General features: G+C 45.6%; 2 protein-coding genes across 4 annotated transcripts in view; both read left to right on the top strand.

Moving 5' to 3' along the window:
• The first annotated feature begins 1,500 nt into the window (after positions 1-1,500).
• Positions 1,501-8,388, top strand: Adprh (ADP-ribosylarginine hydrolase). 2 transcript variants are annotated; one of them, XM_051191474.1, is made up of 5 exons: positions 1,501-1,600; positions 2,290-2,384; positions 3,611-3,965; positions 6,437-6,797; positions 7,602-8,388. In XM_051191474.1, the coding sequence occupies exons 3-5, from the start codon at positions 3,653-3,655 to the stop codon at positions 8,014-8,016; spliced, it is 1,089 nt and encodes a 362-aa protein (XP_051047431.1). In that variant the 5' UTR covers positions 1,501-1,600; positions 2,290-2,384; positions 3,611-3,652; the 3' UTR covers positions 8,017-8,388. The 2 variants fall into 2 exon arrangements, with proteins under 2 accessions (XP_051047431.1, XP_051047432.1); XM_051191475.1 differs by lacking the exon at positions 1,501-1,600 and adding an exon at positions 1,681-1,702.
• Positions 8,389-15,331: 6,943 nt separating this feature from the next.
• The window catches only part of Pla1a (phospholipase A1 member A), a 32,782-nt gene continuing 27,101 nt past the window's right edge, over positions 15,332-21,012 (top strand). The window contains exon 1 of one of the 2 annotated variants that reach the window (XM_051191461.1): positions 15,332-15,663. In XM_051191461.1, coding sequence (XP_051047418.1) covers positions 15,591-15,663 — 73 coding nt within the window. In that variant the 5' untranslated portion in view covers positions 15,332-15,590. The remainder of the gene's footprint in view (positions 15,664-21,012) is intronic. The other variant, XM_051191462.1, reaches the window with a different exon arrangement.

Genomic DNA, 21,012 nt, shown 5'->3' with positions numbered 1-21,012 from the left:
AATCTGTTCTCTTAAAACAGTTTTAATTGTGGAGCGGTGGGAGAGCAACAGGGCACCGGGGGCCCTCATACTCTTACTGTATCCAACTAGAAGGACACTTAGCCAGAAAGCATTAATGTATGTGAACAACCGGAGTCCTGTTCATAGATAGATGACAAAGCCAGTTTTTAAAGAAAGGATATAAAATTCTATTTACAAAAGGACCCCGTTACTGTTTTAAAAGCATGTGCATCCCATAAAGACTGCAAGTATATATATATATATATAACCAGAGTGGTAGCATGTAGCTTCTATTTTTTTTCTTGAATCTCATTAAATATAGAAAAATATTCTAAAAGATGTAAGGCAGGTGTGGTGTTGCAAAACGGAAATTCCATCATTCTAAAGGTAGAGACAGGAAGATTATTACGAGTTTGAGACCAGCCCGGGCTATAGTGAAACCCTGTCTCAAAAAACAAAACAAAACCACCAAAATTTAAATTTTTTTCATCTCTGTCTCTTCTCAGAAAACTCCCTGTTCTCCCTCAGAGGGGCACTTGTAATTTACAATTTGATGCTTGCTCTTCCAAGGAGCCCCCACTCACTGCTTTATTGACAGATATTCATCATCCACAAACTTGACTTATTAAAAATGTCCTCCAACTCCACGCGAACGTCTCCTTTAGTATTTTTTAGGTTAACGGTAGATTTACTTATGCAAGAGCAGAGCCATCAGTGCCAAAGTTAATAGGAGAGGTTAACTATTCGATCTGATTTTCCTTCCTAGATAAGTCTGCGTGTTTTGAAAACGTGTCAGAAGATAGGCCCAATCCCCAGCACAGCTCGTAAAAGTGAATTCCTGGAAGTGGGTCTGAAATTAGGATAAACGGCTTTTGATCTTGCTTGGGTCCAACGAATCAAGGCAGGATCTACAATATGCGTTTAGGGTCGTTGTACTGAAGCAGATATTCGTGTTTAAGCCGGCCATGATGCTCAGGCGCTCGACCTGAGCCAAAATTTTGGGTCTCGGGGACAAATCTGGGCTGGGTCGAGGGTACTGGGGAGGGTGGCCAGGGGCGCATGCTTATACTTGGCACCGGACCACTTGGCTCACCGCGTCCTTCGCTACCTTTGGCGAAGGGTCTTAATTTAGGGGCCAGAAACTCAGTTTCCGTTAGAATCACTTGCGTGAAGAGCATGCAGAGCCCCGGCCGAACAGACTGGAGCTACAACGGACGAGCCCTCACCGTCCGCGCCACCAGTACCAGCACTGCCAGGCCGGCTCACAGATCGGGCAGAACCCGATGGGGCGCATGCTCGGCTGGCTCCGCCCCCATCGGCAGACACGCCGCGCGGATAGGTTACCAGGTCGCCCCTTCCGCCCGCGCTTCCCCGGGGTCTGGGCTCGGTGACAGCCACTCCTTCCGCCCGGTGCTGATGGTGGAATAGGCGCGGCCCCACCGGAAGCCGCTCTGCGTCCGCCACTCTCCAACCCCGGAGCCCCGCTCCTGGCTCCGCCCCTGTTCGCCCCCGGGCTCGCACACCGGACAACGAGGCTCCAGCTCCTGCTTCCCCACCTCCAATTCGGGCCGCAGGGGCTCCCCGGACCCCGTCCCAGCAGGTACAACCAGACATCCTGGACCACTCTCTTGCTGACCTGGTACCCGCTCAGCCCCGGACTCTCACCTCCAGAGTGGAGCTAGGCCCTCAAAGACTTCCTATAGTGCGTTGCCACCGCCTCCCCATCCCCCTTCTTCTTTTCCTATTCCTCTTAACACCCAGATCAGGAAAACACAGGCTAGTGTGGAAGCGGACTTCAGTTTTGATTGTGTAATTTGATTGTTATGGGATCTGTAGAAGCTTAGAGTGGGTTAAGGAGTAATGACTTCTCAAGGCAAGGATGGGGCACTATGGATGCATGTCCCAGGGTGAAAAGGAATTTCAAAGAGAAAAGATGCTGGGCTTTCCACACACTGGGGTAGAGCCATAGACAGCTGCAGAAAAAGAACATTTGAGCATTGGGAGGGAAAGATGTGGGTGTTAATCTTCAGTTCTCAGAGGTCAACAAAGCTTGGGCTTCGAAAACCTGGGCCAAGACAGTATCTCGGAGAACATTTACAGTGCACATCCTCCTCCCCCAGAGATGGGAAACCATTCCAGAGTGAATGCCTGTTTATTATAGTTACACAACCAATTCCAGGGAGTACAGAGTTCTGGTTCCTAGGCTTTATTTATACATGAGAAAATACAGTGATTTAGAGCTGGCTATTCCAATGCTCGGTCTGTCTTTATCCCTTACCGCTTCTCCAGGTCTTTGCCGGCCTGCAGCCTAGTCCTGAGCAGTGTGACTCTATGGGGGACTGTGGAAGTGCCTGGACTTGAACTAACCCTAAAATAGCATTTAGGTAAGTGGGGGGTGGGGTGGGGGAGGAGAAGGGCAGTGGGGTGTGGAAGAGCATGAGCTGAGGGCAGGGCTGAGCTAGTCCTTTTGTGCCTAAGATTATTTGCCCTGTACATGGGGTAGATGGATAGAGTGGGCAGACATTAGAACACTTTGAACCTGAGTGTCACAGGGGATCGGTGCAATGGGGAACTGGCAGAGAGAAGGGTCTTAAATGCATGCACAAGGAAGCTGGTGCGTTAGCAAGGATTTAATTTCTGGTGGGACTATGATTTGTGATCTGCTACTATAAAACTTTTATCATATAGAAGACAAACAGGAGCTGGAGAGATGGCTCAGTAGTTAAGAGCACTGGCTGCTCTTCCAGAGGACTCAGGTTCAATTCCCAGCACCCACATGGCAGCTCACAATGCCTATAAGTCCAGTTGTAGGGGATCCAACATGCTCACACAGACACATATGCAGATAAAAAGCCAGAGCACATAAAAAAATAATTTTTTAAAAATTTAAATGTTGCTGGTAAAGGGTATGGGCAAAGTATTCTAGCTTCATTCTAGAACTGGTTGTTGATGAATAATAATCCCAAAGTTGTGCTCACTAAGCACTTTATGGGAACTCATTCATTCATTCCTCATAACACATCTGGGAGGTTGTTGCTGTTTTTTTTTTTTTTTTTTTTCCCCAATTATTATCATTTTACATGAGCCATCAAGAAGTTGTCCCAGGTTAAGGCCAGAAGCATTCTGGCAGGGAACTAGAAGACTGGGTCTGCATGCTTTGGTTGTAAGCTGCAGTTTGCTCGTCTGTGAACACTTAGCTGTAATAAGTGTTACTGTCTACATGAAGGAGAGATGCACTTCCAAACAGTGTGTCACCTAAAGGAGAAAACCACAGGCCTGGGTTGGCTTGTGGGACTGAATGGACACACCACTACCCGAGAGTCCAAGACACAGAGACACAGCTCGGGAGCCAGTTCTGTGTTAGTGCTGTTAGCTCTGGAGCCTGATTCAGTTCTCTTAATATTTACGAAACTGCATTGTCTCCACAATGCTTGATTTACTCCATGCTCAAGATGCACCTAGTAGCAAATCTCTAATGGAACAGTTATGACAATTAAATGGGATCTACTTATACAGTGCCCACAGGCAGAATGCTGAGTAAAATACAGATTTTTTTTGTTTGTTTGTTTGCTTGCTTTTCTCTGATTAATCCTCCTCTGTTCTTCTGCAGGTGTCTCAGTTATCCCCCAAGACCACCTGTGGCAAGCTCAGCATGGGTGGGGATCTGATTGAGAGGTATGTGGCTGCCATGGTGCTGAGCGCGGCTGGAGATGCCTTGGGGTACTTCAATGGGAAATGGGAGTTCCTTCGGGATGGGGAGAAGATACACCAACAGTTGGCCCGGATGGGTGACTTGGAAGCCATAGATGTGGAGCAGTGGAGAGTCAGCGATGACACGGTGATGCACCTGGCTACAGCAGAGGCGCTCCTGGAAGCAGGCAAACCCCTGAACTTGACTCAGCTGTATTCCTTGTTAGCTAAACATTACCGGGACTGCATGGGAGACATGGATGGCCGGGCGCCAGGTGAGTGCAGCTGGGAGGAGGCTCCTGAGGACAGAGATAGGCCCATACAAGGTACTGAGAAGATTGATGGGGACTGGGGAGTGGTAATGAGCCTATCATCCACACTCAGAAGGGCTTTGATTTCAAAATTAGCCTAGGCTCCATAGTGAGATTCTGTTTCAGAGACTCAAAAGGAGAGAAAAGTTGTGGGGCGTTTAAAGATCAATGAAACAGTAGTGCAGATTTGAATTCTTATCGCTTATTTATGGTGGCACATTCAGAGTTTTGTAAATTCTGCAGACGAATAGTTACTGATATGGTAAAGTTTTATCCATGAAAACCAAATAAGTTTCAGAACAATGTTTTATGAAAGTAACTTGGCTGAAGTATAAAAGTATGCCAGGTGTGGAGGTGCATACCTGTAACCCCAGCACTTGGGAGGCAGAAGCAGGGAGGTTAGGAGTGTTGGGGTGGTGGGGGAAGTGCTGGAGATATGGCTTAGCAGGAAAGGACACTAGCTGTGCAAGCACGAGGATCTGAGTTCAAATCCCCAGCACCCACACAAAGAATCACATGTGTAACCCTGTGCAAAAGGAGACAGACATGGGAGGATCAGTGGAGCTTGCTGGCCTAGCTCTAGACCCTGCACCAAGGGTGGTAGAAAGAGGTAGGACACTGAGTAACCTCGTGTGGCCTCTGCCTGCACATGGACATGTGTGCCAACACCACATACACAGAGAACAATTGCTTATCTCCACTGAGAGAGATCTGGAAGCATATACAAAATTATGTTCATAATTCCACCCAAGTAATAGAAGTAGACATCATCTGTTATTTTCCTTCTCTTAGAACAATTTGTTCTGTATGAGCAATTACAAAGAAACCTTTCTGTTTTTCCAATTTAAAAAAAAAAAAAAAATGGAGACTCCTTTTGGTTCTAACTCTGCTCACAGTGGCTCTCACCCACTTTGGGAACTCTGTGTGGCTCCCTAGGGACCACCAGGTTTAGGTCACCTTTTCCCTGATCAACCTCTCTTCCTGTAAGAGTCTGTAAGGGAACTGTCATCACCAAATGTTACAGACTGAGGAACTTAAAAAATAGACATTTCATTTGATCTTGGCACTTGGGAGGCAGAGGCAGGTGGATCTCTGTGATTTTGAGGCCAGCCTGGTCTATAGAGAGTTCAAGAACAGCCAGGATTGTTATATAGGAAAATCTTGTCTCGGAAAACAAAACAACAAAAACCAGACATTACGTGATTCTGGCTACCAGAAGCCTAAGCCACACAGCATTAAGTTTGGTTTGTTCTGGAGCTGCTCTTCTTAGCTTGCCTGTGGGTATTGTCTCTGGTCCTCATGTGGTCTTTGTGTATTGCATCACTGTGCCCGTGTGTCTATATGTTTCCTGTTACATTTAGATTAGATTAGCTTCACCCTAATGGTTCTTCAGATTAAACATGTTTGAAAGATCCTATCCCCAAATTAAGCACTGGGCATTATGGTTTCAGCATATGTACTTGGACTTCAACATATGAACACAATTCCACCATAACTCCTGATTGAAGAATTCCTCACCATCAAATTCATGACACCTCCTAATCCTAAGGACCAGATTTAAAAGTCCATCTCTGCTCATCTTTTCTTAGCATCTGCTACTCACTCAGTTTGACACATGCTTTTATTTGCCTATCTGTGTCAGCCATGGATATTGATATCAACTGCCCAATAAGGGAACAGTGATACTGCATTCCAGAGCATGCTGCTGCCATTTCTTGGCTCCTGTAACACTGCTCTCCACTACAAAAGGTCAATGGGCAAGCCTCCTCCTACCTCTGTCATATAGGGGACAGCATAGTCTGTTGTTCCCATCTAAGCCCAGTGTTTCTTCTGGAACTTTGTCTTCTGATAGTCAGGGGCCCAATAGGAACCCCAATAGTCTCTTATTATACTCACTTGATGGTCACTGACTAGCTGGTTCTGTGATCTTAAGTTCCCTAAGTTTTGAGTCTGATCTTATTCATAAAACAAAAACAAACAAACAAAAAAACCCCAAAAACAATAATACATGGTAGTAGTGCACACCTGTGTTCCTAGCACTTGGGAGGCAAAAACAGGGGAATTACTATGAGTTTATGTTCAACTTAGGATACATAGAGAGTTCCAGGTAAGCCTGGTTTATGAAGAAAGCCTTTCTTTAAAAAATAAATAAAAGCAAATATAGTATAGCTACCTTTTGAGATACTGTGAGTTCTCTAATAACTGGGGAGGTCCTGAGGCTTACTCTATGAATATGCTGCTTTGTTAATTCATAATGTCACACTTAGGGTTATGTATAAAGAAGGCCATCAGTTGGGCTGGGGGTTCATCCCCATCATATGTTCATGGCTTTCCTTTGGTTTCAGAGAAACTTGGGAATCTGTTTAGTTCTTTATTCTCACCAGGTCCTTTGTTTTGGTGACTCTGACCCTTTCCCTCTACCTGACTCACCATAGGTGGTGCTTGTATGCAGAATGCCATGCGGCTGGAGCCCAACAGGGCCGATGGCTGGAGGATTCCCTTCAACACCCGAGAGGGTGGCTGCGGGGCCGCTATGCGAGCCATGTGCATTGGGCTGAGGTTCCCTCACCCCAGCCAGCTGGACACGCTGATCCAAGTGAGCATTGAGAGTGGCCGGATGACCCACCACCACCCCACAGGCTATCTTGGAAGCCTTGCGTCAGCTCTTTTCACAGCATATGCTGTGAGTGGCAAGCCACCACATCAGTGGGGAAAAGGGCTGATGGAGGTGCTACCAGAAGCCAAGAATTACATTATTCAGTCAGACTACTTCGTGAAGGAAAATCTTCAACACTGGTGAGTGTCCGTGTATGTACATGCACCATACATGCATCTGGGGTTCAGAGATCATAGCTGCCATCACAGTACTCACAACCCCCCCCCCCCCCCCCACACACACACAGCATCTGCTAAAGATTCCAAGTTCCTTCCCATCTTGGTTGTCTGATGCAGCCAAGTGGATGCCTAGGCACCAGTAGGCATCTCCTAAGTGTTATTTTGGATGTCAGCTTTTTATAAATTTTATGACCGGCCTATGCAGAGATGCACTTTTCTTGGTTACTTCCTCTTTCCCCGAGACTTGCTTTTCCAGTATTGCTTTGAAGCAATACTTCAGAACCCTCGGTTAGAATGCCCAAGATACAGGTTTCTCCAGGAGCTAAGTGACAAGGCCACTTCTTCCCCTTTTGATAACTTACTTCATATTATTTTTCTTAGAAGAAAAAGGCTCAGTCAGATGCTCTTACTGAAGTTGCCCATGGTGGTGATGTCCCAGACAAGAGAATGAGATGTTGCTCTGGACACAGACAGACAAATATTTATTTCTTGTCCTATAGCCTGACACCTTATTGAGCAACTGTGTCCATATCTGGTTTCTGGAGGTGGTTAGTAAAAAATGTATGAATGGCTTGTAAAGTTAATTTAATTTTTTTTTTCCCCTATGAGTTTATGACACTAGTATGAAGAGTTGAAGTCATTGTGGGTTTTTTCTATTTACATGTCTACCTGGCACTTTTTCATACAGCTTTTGACATTAGGGTTTTTTTTTTTTTTTTTTTTTTTTTTTTTGCTTTTGTTTTTTAATTAATTTTCCCTCTACAGGTCCTTCTTCGAGAAAGAATGGGAAAAGTACCTGGAACTTCGAGGAATTTTAGATGGCAAGTCAGCCCCTGTCTTCCCGGAGCCATTTGGTGTGAAGGAGCGGGATCAGCTCTACATCTCCCTGAGTTACTCTGGCTGGGGTGGCAGTAGTGGACACGATGCCCCCATGATTGCCTACGACGCCCTCCTTGCTGCAGGGGATTCCTGGAAGGAACTCGCACACAGAGCCTTTTTCCACGGTGGAGACAGTGATTCCACAGCGACCATCGCTGGCTGCTGGTGGGGAGTTCTGCACGGTTTTAAAGGAGTAAATCCTTCTAACTACGAGAAGCTGGAGTACAGACAGCGGCTGGAAGAGGCAGCACGAGCTTTGTATTCTCTTGGGTCAAAAGAAGACACTGTATTTGGCCCCTAAAAGAAGACACTGTATTTGGCCCCTAGGGAGAGGGTGGGTTTTTTTGTTTATTTGTTTTAGGTTTTGGTTTTTTTTTTTTTTTTTTTTTTCTGTTGGTTCCTTTCTCTATAGTTGTGATTCTCCTCAACTTTTTCCGGGGTCAAGAATCCTAATGTCATGCTCAAAAGAGTTTTGAAATGACAAGTTCCTTGGGCGCCTTTAGCTTTGCCCTTCCCACATTCCCTTGTGTTCCCACACTTCCCCGCTCTCCCTGTGTTCATGTCTGTGTTTGGGAATCTTTTTTTTTTTTTTTTTTCAGTTGTTGGCATCAGCTCTTCCTGTTCCAGGAACACCTTGTATTTGAGTCTCCATTTTTATCATGGAATTGTTCCCGATGCTTTGTCTGAGTTTTCCTTGATTGGGCCCCACCTACCCCAAGCTGACTTGCACAAAGGTTTAAGTGCAAGGAGTTTATTTGGGAGGCAATTCCAGGAAGTAGAACAGGGAAGTGAGATCAGGAAAGGAGGGAAGGGAGCCACACAGGGTGTATGAATGAGCAGGAATCCCCATGGCCATTTGAGGTGCATTTTATCTGGGCCTCTGCCCAAGACAGTCTTCAGCATTGACCTGGTGAAAAGCCAGGCCAGTTTTAAGTGTGTCTACTGACTTTCACCTGATTGGTTAAGGCCCATCTCTAGGGATGCTGTTAACTCCCTGGGACTTCTCAGCTTGCTTGCAGTGGCAAGTTATAAGGCCTGAGAACAGAGGAGCACAGTGGGGAATCCTAAGAGCATCGCTGTCCTAATTAGTGTCCTATTGCTATGAAGGGACACCACCATGATCACAGCAACTCTTATAAAGGGCAGCATTTAATTGGGGTCTCGATTACAGTTTCATTATCATGGCAGGAAGCCATGATGTTGGATTGATCATCAAGAAGAGGTCTGCATCTACAGGCAGCAAGAAGAGAAATCCTGGGCCTGGCATGGGCTTTTGAAACCTCAAAGCATATTCCACCCCAGAGACACACTTCCTTCAACAAGGCCAAATCCTTTTAATCCTTTCAAGTAGTAGTGTGTGCCACTAAGTCCACTTTAATCTGCCATTCCTTTGACATGGGATTCCTGCAGTCCCCAAGTTGTGCAAGCTTGGTAGATGCTGCTGTTAGCTGTTCTCAGTACTCGACTTGCCATGACCCCTAACACATTGTGTTAGCATCTGTTTGCTTTGTCTCCCTTTTCCAGACAGACACTAGTGCAGTGCCCAGGTACAAAGCAAGCACTTAATCGGTATGGATTAAGTGAGCATTGCTAAGGGGTAGCCTCCCATCCCCACAACTCTCCGAGTTACCTTTACATATAGCAAGCTAACTGCATTGACCTGTTACCTTCCAATGAGTGTTGCCTCCTTTGTATCATGATGCTGCTTTTATGTCGTCTTCTCTCTGTTCCGATTCACCCACAGCCCCAATTCATGGCTCTGTTCCCACACTAAATCTATTGGGAGGTGGCTGGGTATCTTTTTCAGTCAGTCTCAAGGGAACACTGCCTAGCAAAGGTCCAACCAGTCCGGCCAAGTCCATATGGTCACTCATTCTTCCAGGAGGCCACCTTACTCGTCTCACTGCCAAGAGAGAACAGGAACCCATTTCCCTCCCTTTGTAGTACAACCACAAAATTCTGACTCCAGCAATTTCTACATCGGTTTCCTGGTGTTAACTAGGTTTGAGCAAGAGAGGTCTCATCACACAAGTTTGTGGTTTGTCTTTCCAAGCCCTTAGGTCTCTAAAATTTGGGGGAAAGAGGAAATGCAGATTTATGGGTGTGTTAGTATCTGCTGAGATCTGGGGTAGGTCTTTAACCACTGAGACAAGAGAAGCCCCTAGACATCTTGTTCATCACAGGCACACTGGGAAATAATAGAATTTCAGAGGCCTTTTCTCAAAACTTCAAACTACTCTGTATCAGTAACCTTGGAAAGCAGGGACCGGGAGGGAAGAGGGAGATGAAGGATGAAAACAAAGAAAAAGATGATCAATTAGATGCATAATCTCCGAGCACATCAACAAGTGGTTCCAGCATGAGCCTGTCATTTCTCTCCACTGGACACGTGCTGAAATAAGGGCAGTCCTGTGCAGTGGTCCAGGACAGATAGCTCTCTGGATAGGCTTCATTTGCTTTCTTTACTGCCTAAGGTTGCTAGGGGAATGCTTTCTTCTATGACCTGCAAAATTTATACCGTCCTAAGTATCGTGTTCACCAGTCTCCCATCACAGTCATCACCATCCCTCATTCTGTGCCTCACTAAAACAAGACAATGTACGTACTTCCTTTGTTGGCTGCTATGGAGCTGCTGCAGGGTAGAACCGGAGGCTATCAGAGCAGTGCGTCCAGATAAGGAGTAGTGGGCAGCCTTGCCATTCCCACTATCATCATTTAATCTTCAAGGTTTAGGAGTGGCCTTAGGAATAGGTCAGTTTCTCCATACAGGAAAGGGAAAGAAGAGGAAGGACAAAGCATTCTATGTTAAAGGGTTCAGAGCAACCAAACAAGACACGGTGGAGTGGAGGGCTGTTGTCGATGCAATGTCACAGCTAGGATGAGAACAAGCTGGACTTTATGCCTAGAGCTCATAAGAAATGGGTTAAACAGCCAGGTGGTGGTGGCACACGTCTTTAGTCCCAGCACTCGGGAGGCAGAGGCAGGCAGATCTCTGTGAGTTTGAGACCAGCCGGGTCTACAAGAGCTAGTTCCAGGACAGGCTCCAAAGCTACACAGAGAAAACCTGTCAATTTAAAAAAAAAAAAAAAAAAAAAAAAAAAAAAAAAAAAAGAAAGAAAGAAAGGGTTAAACACTGAAGTGTTTTCCCTTTTCCCTACTCCTACACCGCCTGACCCCTTGATCAGCAGATCTGCCTAGCTGTTTCCCCATATCCTCAGCCAATCCCCAGAAGGTGCCAGCCACTTCCCTCAAATCCTGTGCTGATGCCACCTACGTAGAGTTAGCATCAGATCCACAGGCTGAGGGTTCCAACCCACAAGACTTTCCATTTCAGATTCCCTTCACAAGTCCCGGACTGACATGTGTGTCTCATGACTGTAAGTCAGACTTCCCACAACTTCCTTCTTATATCTGATTAAGTGCTAGTGCAGCTCATACCCTTCAGAGACACCTTGCTTCACCAGTTTGTTATAAAGGCTATAAATGGACAGCAGAGAGGAGATGCACAGGGCACATGAGCAGAGCCCTTTGACTTCTCCCATCAGTGAAGCTGTGGACCGGCGTTTCCATTTATTAAGAGAGAACAGTGCTTCCAATCACAGCATTCCCCAGCACACCCTTTGTTTTGCTGGCCAATGCTAGCAGCCCACTTCAGGGGCTGACTGTGTTGTCTTCATAGAAATATTTGAGCTGAAAGATATTTATGAAAGTTTAAGTTGGACATGGTCCATGCCTGTAAGCCCAGCATTCTGGAGGTGGAGGCAAGAAGATTGCCATAATTTTGAGGCTAGCATGGGCTACATAGTTAATGTAAGATCAGCCTGATCTACATAATGAGTTCCAGGCAAGCCTAAGCTACACACTCTCAAAACACCTCTGCCCACCGTACAAAAGCTTATTTAAGTAAAATCTTCAAGTTCATACTGATAAGTGGAAGGAAGTGGCATTAATTAAGAGGGTGAAACCAATAAAGGCAATTGTTGAACATCCCTTGAGAAAAAAAAAAATCTCCAACAGGATGACCTCTGCCAGAGACAACCCAGTGCAGGGGGCACTTGAGGTTAAGGTGGGGCTTTCTGGGTCCCCTAGCCTTGAATACAGGAGACCTGAGAAGACAGCACTTTTCTCTTGCTTCAGAGACATGGCGCCAGCTACGCAATAAGAAGGCATGCTCTGACACTATGCAAAAAACTGCCTTTGAGAACCCACTCTGCTCCCAGGCATGTCCTCTGGGCCTCACATCGCTAGGATTAATGGAAAGTAGGATGATGCTGCCCACCTTGAGGGCTACTGGGAGGTGAGTAATACCCATCATAGCAGCCATACTTAGTGGATGAAAATGTAGTCGCTGGTGTCGGCTTTTCAGTTTAAAAACTTGCCCTGCTACTTGGTGTGGACTTGGGAAAGTTATTTAGCCCGATTCTGCTTTGATTTCCACATATGTAGAGTTCTCTAATAACATCACCTGCCTTGTGGATTGTATGTTTTGCATGCACAAATATCTGGCATATGACAAGCACTCAAAGGAAGAGCAGCAATGTGAAACGATGCTATTTAATGCTAGTGACATCTCTAGTGCATTTGGAGTCTTCTTTCTGCCAGCCTGTGGTAAAATGGGAGATACAGGGAGATGCCTGGATGTACCACTTCAAGCCAGTTTCTTCTACCATTTGGGAAACTTCTTCACTCTAAGTGACCCACATGTCTTTGTTTCCTGAAGTGTCTCTTAGTTCTGCCTTGCAGTACTGCAGCCCCAAAGACAAGCCTGCAAGACTAACAATTTTCAGTTTGAGAACAAGCATTAGCAGTAGAATTTTAGGACCAAACTTTCATTTCAAAGCTACAAATGGTTCTCTGCACAGATGGAACCTTGGAGTCATTTGTGGGTTCAGCATCTTTCTATTCCAAGAAAGCCCTCCCCTCCACTGTGACCATTTATTTATTTATTTATTTATTTATTTATTTATTTATTTATTTGAGACAGGGTTTCTCTGTATTGCTTTGGAGCCTGTCCTGGAATTAGCTCCGTGTAGAGCAGGCTGGCCTAGAACTCACACAGATTTGCCTGCCTCTGCCTCCCAAGTGCTGGGATTAAAGGCGTGTGCCACCAACATCTGCCTCCCTGTGACCTTTTATCTGTACAAGTGTAGAGCAGGTCTCCATTTATTTGTTCTGGGAAAGCAGGGATCTTGCTTTAAAAATGGAAATTGTGATTGGGAATGTTGCTCAGTTTTACAGCCCTTGTCTAGCATAAGCAGGACTAGGGTTCACCAGTCAGCACTGCCCTGGTTAAAAACAAAAGAAACAAACAAAAAGCCAGAAGGGAGTCTAAAACCGTGTGGCGTGGTACAAAGGGTGTATGGTGTTCTCTTTCCCTATAAGACTTTAGATTGGGTGAAATGGCTTCTCTGTAGCTTTACTGCATTCTGGTTACTAACTTGCTTAAGACCAAGATAGTGCTCCCCCTTCTCTTCCCAAGTTATAGGAAGCAGACTTACTACCCACAGAGCAGGGAAACTACAAGCTTGGGATGCATTTTAGCCAGTTCCCCAAGACTCAGGAATGCTGTCCCTGGTATGTGTCCCACTTACACAACAGCTCAGGGACTCACAGAGCAGCCAGCCTTGTGTTTTATACACAAGAGACACTTGAAGATCTTCCTGCTTATGGGAAAGAGGAGGTAGAAAAGCTGGACCAGGGCCCAGATTCATTTGGCCAGTTCCCTACTTTTCCAGATGCTGTGTTCCCCGCATGGTCTATAATTGCTCTTGAGAACCGCCAGCAAGCAAGAAAGCTGAACTGGGTCAGTTGGAGATGGCTTAGCTATCTCTGGCTGTCCTCACTGTGCCTTGTTCTGAAGTGTGTGTGTGTTTGTGCATCTGCACACATGCTCACACGTAGGACATACAGGGCATCAGGAATGGAGACTCCAATGTCATACCCTCAGCTCAAACCAGAGAGGAACTTGGGGGGATATTAGGTTACTGAGTGCTGTAGCATGGGTGCATTTGGGATTGGGCCCCAAGATTTATGACATGGTTTAAGCATCCTGGAAACAAGAATGAGGAAGTGCTAAGATATATTCGTGAGCTTAAAAAGCAATGCTAGGAAGGTCTGTGTGCCTGAAGAGACAGCTTGGCGGGCATGGTGCTTGTCACCAAGCCTGATGACATGAGTTTGATCCCTGGGTCTCACAAGGTGGATGGAGAGAATTGCATTGAACACCACATGTACATTAATGCACTCCTGTGTGTGCACATGCACATTCGAGCAAGTGCACACTCATGTGACAGCGTGCGCACGCACAAGCGCACGCATGCACGCATGCACACACACACACACACACACACACACAAGTTAGACTGTATTGTTCTAGAAGGCAGGGGCGGGAGTTGAGATGGAATGTCTCCAGAGGAGTTAAAAGAAAATGGTGACCATGTGGTCTCCTGTGCACTCTGGGAACTGGAAGTAGGGGATAACCACGGGTAGAGACTCATTTCTATACATTGCAAATTTTAGTATTTTGTTTATTTATTTAGTGTGTGTGTGTGTGTGTGTGTGTAGCAGAAGTCCATGTCTTCTGATTTTCACTACCTCTGTCTTTTAAGACGGGATTTCTCACTGAACTGGGAGACTCACCAACTGACTAGGCTGCCCCAGGGATGTTCCCAGGGCAGAGCCTGTGTTCTGGCCCCAACTGTCTTGCTCTAAACTTCTACTCTGCATCACTCTGTTTAAGTTTCTTAATGCTCCCTGGCAGGGCTGTAAAGCACACTTGTCAATAACACTCCCCTCACAGAGCTGCAGTTCAGGGAGACGGAGCTTACCTGCTGTCAGGTCTCTTCACAGGTGTGTGTACATACATGGAAGTCAGAAGACAACCTGCAGGGGTCAGTTCTCTCATCATATAGGTCCCAGGAGTGTAACTCAGGTCAGGATTGAGGCCCAGTGGCCTTTCTCACTGCGCTATCACCCTGGCCTACTCTAACCACTTTCTGTTTTCTATCTCCTGATGTAAGCTGTTCGCTCCTCTGCCTTGTGACAGTGTGCTTCCAATCCTGGAGCCCTGGCCTGTCAGGAGCCCTGGCCTGCCCTGCCCTGGCCTGCCCTGCCCTGGTCTGAGAAGATGTTGCTCCCTATGGTCTCCACTACCCATTGGAGCAAGGGTGTCCCCCGGTTGAACAGATTTCCCGGCTCCAGGCGCTGTATTACCTACCACTCCACGGTATCACACGGTATTACTACTGTTGCTTCTTTACACATGAAGAGGTTGGACTTTACATTCTAACCCCAAGAGGCTGTGGAAGGCAGCCCTCTGCACAGCCACATTTGCTGTCCGTCCAGGGGATGCACATGTACGTGTGTTGTTATAGGTACACGTACGTGTGTCGTTGGCTGCACACAGGGTGAGGCCCTGGGAATCTAAAAGTGAAAGAAGTTTCCAGCCTCCAACTACTCAGTCTTCCCAGGGCCAAACTTGTCCACAGAAATTCCATTACAGTGAGAGTTTTGTAACCACGGGAGATGAAAGGCTGCCCTGGTCATCACTGACATTTCATAATGGGAAATGGGAGAGGCGTGGGGAGTCATTTCCTGATCTTGTTTGGCACAGAGAGGAAGAACAGTGCACTTTCAATGTCTTCTGGCTTAAAAAAAAGTGTGGGAAGGGTGTTCATTTTCATTGAGAAGAAGAAACTGAAAACTCTAGAGGTTAAACAACTAAGAAGAGTTGTCTATCTATTTATTTATTTGTTTTATAAGCCATGGAGCCAGCGAGTGATTACTAAATCCCAAGTGGGTGTTGCATGTTTGGTGGGAGGCTAGACGGTGTGGTACTTAGGACTCTACTTCTGGCTCCAAGACTCCAACCCAGTGATGCCTCCTGGTCTCTGGCAGAGATGCTTCTGGTGGTGGGGACTGCTTTTCTGGCTCAACTTTGGAAGCTCAGGTAAGACAAAGGCTGGGGCCTTGGGTGGAATCTTATTTCTTAAATTGCCGTCTTAGACAGCATTGACCTTGGAAGGTCCCCTAAAAGTCCTTTATCTCTCCAGGGGTGATTTTAAAAGAAGGGGAAAAAACCCTACTATCATAATGGGAATGGTGGTAAGATCAGTGCCTTCTCGGGTTACCAAAACTGAACTTCCCCTGATCTCCTGACTCATGTTTCTAAAATTTGAATTAGAGCTCTTTTCTTCTTGTACAAGCCAAGGTGACTGTAACAAAATAAATGCTGATTTACTCTCAAAAACGTATTTTCATCCTATAAATAGCCACTGTTTCAAGATGCAGTTAATTTTAAATTTACCAAACAAATCTTGGAAAACTTTAAGAACAATTTTGTCATTGAGCATATTAGATGTTCTAATCATACCAACCCAGCTCAGGCTTAGGTCAGCCATGTCCGTTGGTGAGATCATTATAGGTAGTCTTTGCTAACCACAGGTCCCTGATAGAGTAACTTCCTTCAGAGCCATTTGCATCATATCTTTCCCCTGGTGAGAATCAGAGCATGCTTCCCACTTTCTTAGTATAGTAAACACACACACACACACACACTGGAACACATATGCATGCACTCACTTGTGTACACATGCACACAAATACATACACACATGTGCACATACACACATTCATGCACACTTGCTGGCACACATATGCATGCATACACTTGTGCCCACATGCACATAAATACACACAACAGACCGCTTTTCTGTCCTCCCTTAAGAGGTTTCTCATGTCTCAGCTTCTGAACTTCTACCCGGCGTTGCCCAGACTTTGGGGATGTTTGTTTCTAGCCTTCACCTCTTGCAAGGGATCTTTCCTACTTACTCCCTCGCTCCCTCACAGTCATCCACTGTGCAGCTCAGCACTCCCTCCCTGCTCCAAGTCCAACTCTATTCTCTCCTTGCAGCCCCAGTGCATTTTCAAGGTGCTGCTTGGGTTTTTCTCTCCCTCATTTGTTGGTTGGGGCCTCAGTCTCTCGCATACACGTAGCCTTGTGCTCTGTATAGAGGGCATGCTCAGTGGTACTGGGTTGCTGCCCACTGGACAGCAAGACGATGAAAAGAGGGGAGCAGGTGCTGAGTCAGCAGGCAAGGCTTTCGATTTCCCAGCTACTTCTCGACCTTTCCATCTTACCTAAGTTACTGCTGGCAACAATGACAGTGTTTATTGGATTAATGTTTCCTGTTTTTAAACATCCAGTGGGTTAGTGGGTAAGTGGCGATGGAAAAGGAGCATGGTTGTTTTGAGGTCACCCACAGGAAGAAGAGGAGAGGAAAGGGGGAATTAAAGGAAACCCGGAGGCCCAGGCAAAGGAAAGAAGAGAGAGGTACCAACGTGTCTGTTGACCAAGGCGATCCCTCTGACTTAGCTGGGCACTTGCACAATTCTTCATGTCTACCCAGGTCATGGCCTCGGGGGTTGTCTGTCTTTAAACACTTTTATTAATTACATGAATTGATTGCACGCACGTGCCTGCACACACATGTGCTCTACATCACAGTGATCGTATTGAAGTCAGAGAACAACTTGGACATCAGTGGACCTTGGCTGTCTTCCCCAGCCATGTGGATGCCATGGACCCAGCGCAGGTCATCAGGCTGGGTGACAAGCAAGCGTAAGTGCCGAGCCATCATGCTTTCTGGAGTCACCCTAACCCGAATCAGACAGCTTTCCAGGTGTTCTCTTGGCACCACATTTCCTAACCACAGGCCTCACGATCCAACTTCCCATAAGGTTCCATACTTTCTCAGCAACACGTTTGAGTTTTTTTTTTTTAGAGCAGCTGTGGCTGCTATCGCATCCATGAATCCTTCCAGGCTGGAGCTTCAGTTGCTTAGGAGGAAGCAGCTGGGTGTGGACCTCGTTTCCATTTCCTGACATTTATGTAGGTTGGCTAAATGATCCTAGCCCTGAAAGAGCAGTTCATCCTCCACCACTTCCAAAAAAGGGTCCCTACGGTGGCCCACATTAGTTACTGCTGACAAAGTGACCCACAGGGCAGTTAAGAGCCTAGCTCTTAACTGTTTTCCCTGGGGAGGCTTAGTTAGGGTGCCAGAAAACTGAGGGGCTATCAGTGTTGAGCTGGGACAGAGGCAGCTAATGAAAAGCATCCAGTGTGGCCTGTGATAGCTACCCCTCAACAGCCAGCTGAAGGTGAAGTCATCTCTTGCCTGTCTGGCAGGAGACTGCCAGAATGTGATCCTGTAACAAACATTTTATATGTGTAAAATATTCTTCATGTAAAGTATATATCCTGTGCCTTCCTGTGTATATAGCTCATGTATCACTCTTGTCTAGCATGTGTGAGACCCTTGGTTTAACCTAAGCCAACTTAATTATTTATTCACCTTAACCCGAAAGCAAGATTTGGTGGTCTTGAGAAAATGGCCCTTTCATATCTTCTAAACAGACAGGATGCTTTTCTGTGTAGGAAGGGCATCTAGGATGATGGTGGAAGGTTTTTATTTTCAATTTCGTCAACTATCAAACCCTCACTCCACATTCTGGCCTAGTCTGTCCAACCTCGTCCAAGTCCTTGATTCCCATGCCTAAAGCCCTGGACCTCCATCTGCTGTCCGTGCCTTGACATGTACTCTAGCCCCGTCTAATCTGCCAAGCTCTCCTCTCCTCTTGGGCAAGCATCTTTCAGCATCAGGCATCAGGCTCTCATTCTCTCACTGTCCATCTTTATTCTGGGTCCACATTAATGCAGTATCACTTGAATGCTGACTTGGCCATTTCCCACCAGTGTGACCTCACACCGTTTCCTCGTGGGATGGCTAGACAAACAGCAAGATTCCCAGAGCCTTCTTGAGATTCACTAACCCTGAGAACTAGCTGGTGCTAAGCTTGGGATGAAATGCATCTGCCAATAGGAACTGAGTACAACTCTTTATTTTGGCTAAGGAGGACTTTAAGGGACAATGACTGGAACAGCCATGAAGCACATTTTTGACCTGAGACACTCCACTAACGGAAGTCAAGGGGGATGAAGCGGGTTGAACTACACAGAAGAGAGTGATTGGAACTCGGGTGGCAGTAGCTTCCATTCTGTGTGCCTGACCAAGAAGCTCTGTGTGGACGTGAAGAAAGAGAGAGAGTGTCCTCCCAGACAAGGAGTTATACCACTTCCCTTCCATCCTTGTCACCTGCCAAATCTGTCATCTGCAAGTCTTCCGTGCTCCCTTTGTTTTCCCAAGAGTAAAGGTGACCAGCACACTACTTTCCAAGAACCTCTCACGGCCTTGGAGGAATGCTGTGGATGGAGAATGGACCTGGTTATAGACACGCCCCCAACCCTCAGAATGAGAGGGGGCACTGACACTGTCTCTGTCTGGATGTTTGAACGGTTGACTTCCAGGCCACTTTGCCTTCATAAGGCCCTTGGTGTTCCAGGAACTCCTGGGTCTGCTTAAAGGGAAATTTTGGCCTCCAAAGCCTAAGAGTGCTGTCAGAGTTAATTATCCTAGAGAAAATCTACCCCCGAACCAGAGAACTTGGAGGTCCAGTTCTCCATTCCAAGGGAATTTGGGCTCCGGTACCTGGAACATCCCTTACCACTGTCCATTTCTTTTTACAAAAGACTGTTCTGGAATGGCTTCTACTTTCCTCTCATCAACCACTTCTCTTTTCCCTGAAGAGTCTTGTGATCTGAGTTGCCTGGCATATTCTCTGAGGCCTAGTGCTTTTAAGTTTGAAGACTAGATCCCCCCACCTTGGTTAAATTCTAGGTATTTTCCATCACAAAACCAATACCAAATGAATATATAAATATATGCAATCTATTCCTGTTCATATTTAGTTTTTCTTTGAAGGTAGGAAAAAGATAACAAAATGTGCACAGAAGTTACCTCTGGGGAAGAGGGTATGTGAAGAGAAAGGTTTAAGATTTTAAATTTTATTTTCTTAGAGATGCCCATGGGTTTTCTATGTTGATAGTTCGTATACTGCCTCCGGCACCCCATTTGCACTGTTTTGAGTCATTAATATTTTAGGTAATCAGAGGGGCTGGAAGGACGTCTCAGTGGTTACAAGCACTTGCTGCTTTCGCAAAGGACCAGGCTTGAGTTCTCAGTATCTACATGGTGGCTCATATCTGCCTATAGTCCTAGGTTCATGGCATCGAACAACCTTTTCTAGACTCTTTGGGCTCCAGACATGAGTGTAAGAAATACTTGTCAGCACTCCCACATACACATAAAGTAAAAACAAATGAGTCTTTTGAAAAAGGAATGGAGACTCAGGACAAAAAGTTAGAAAATACATAAAAATTTATGTAAAACTACAATTAAGTAGTTGGGAAAATACTGCCTAGAGCCAACCACACAGATACAAGTATTTAACCTTCCTGATTTTTCTGATGCTTTCTTCCATTTACTTTGAATGTAAGAAAATCATAAAATAACAAGGATATAAGAAAATTCATTTAAAAACATGACAGTCTTTTACCAACTTTCTAACAATCCAAACAGATGAAGAAATGTGAACTTTTTATTTCAGCTCCTCTTTGATTTTTACATTACAGGTTATTGAATGACAACTAACACAGGCTCTCTTCATTTCTCTCCACTAAAGTGTAGCTGGATCATCCCCAGACTTTTTTTTTTCTTTCTGTTGTGTACATTGCTGCAATGTCAAACATTTAAGACTGATTTCTGAAACCATTGAGCCCCGATTTAGTGCCTCTGTCTTTACCATCAATTTGTTCTCCAAAGTTGTTCCCCACCTGCAATATGCGAAATATCATTTCTCTTCTCACTAATATTCTGGATTATTGTATTATTTAGTTATTATAAATTGAAGCCTATTGTAGATTTAATTCTTGTATATCACTCTCAGAATTTCTGATTTGAGAAACCAAACTTTTTTAGTTCTAATAATTACCTTTATAAATATTTTCCTCTCATTGTCTTACTGAGGTCTTAATTTTATTTTATTTTGTGTTTTGAGACAGGGTCTCGTTATGAGTCCTGGTTGGCATGGAACTTGCTATGTACGTAGACCAGGCTAGCCTTGAACTTGCTTCAATCCTCCTATTTTGCCTCTTAAGTCCATGTGCCATCACTGGAGTGCTATCCCCTTCCTTCAAAGAACCATAACTAGGTAAGACTTAAAGTCTCTTCCTTTAGCTTTGTGTTTATTTTGTGGTGGTGTTATATATTGAACCCAGGGTTTTACATATTCCAGGAAGCATTCTGCCACTGAGTTATAGCCTCAAATCTCTCTCTTTGTCTCTGTCTCTGTCCCTGTCTCTGTGTGTGTGTGTGTGGTGTGGTGTGTTCGTTGGCACTAG

This window comes from Phodopus roborovskii, unplaced genomic scaffold (genome assembly GCF_943737965.1).
Source record: "Phodopus roborovskii unplaced genomic scaffold, PHOROB, whole genome shotgun sequence".
NCBI lineage: Eukaryota > Metazoa > Chordata > Mammalia > Rodentia > Cricetidae > Phodopus > Phodopus roborovskii.
The sequence above is the reverse complement of the archived record's forward strand: the minus strand, read 5'-3'. Positions and strand labels throughout refer to the sequence as shown.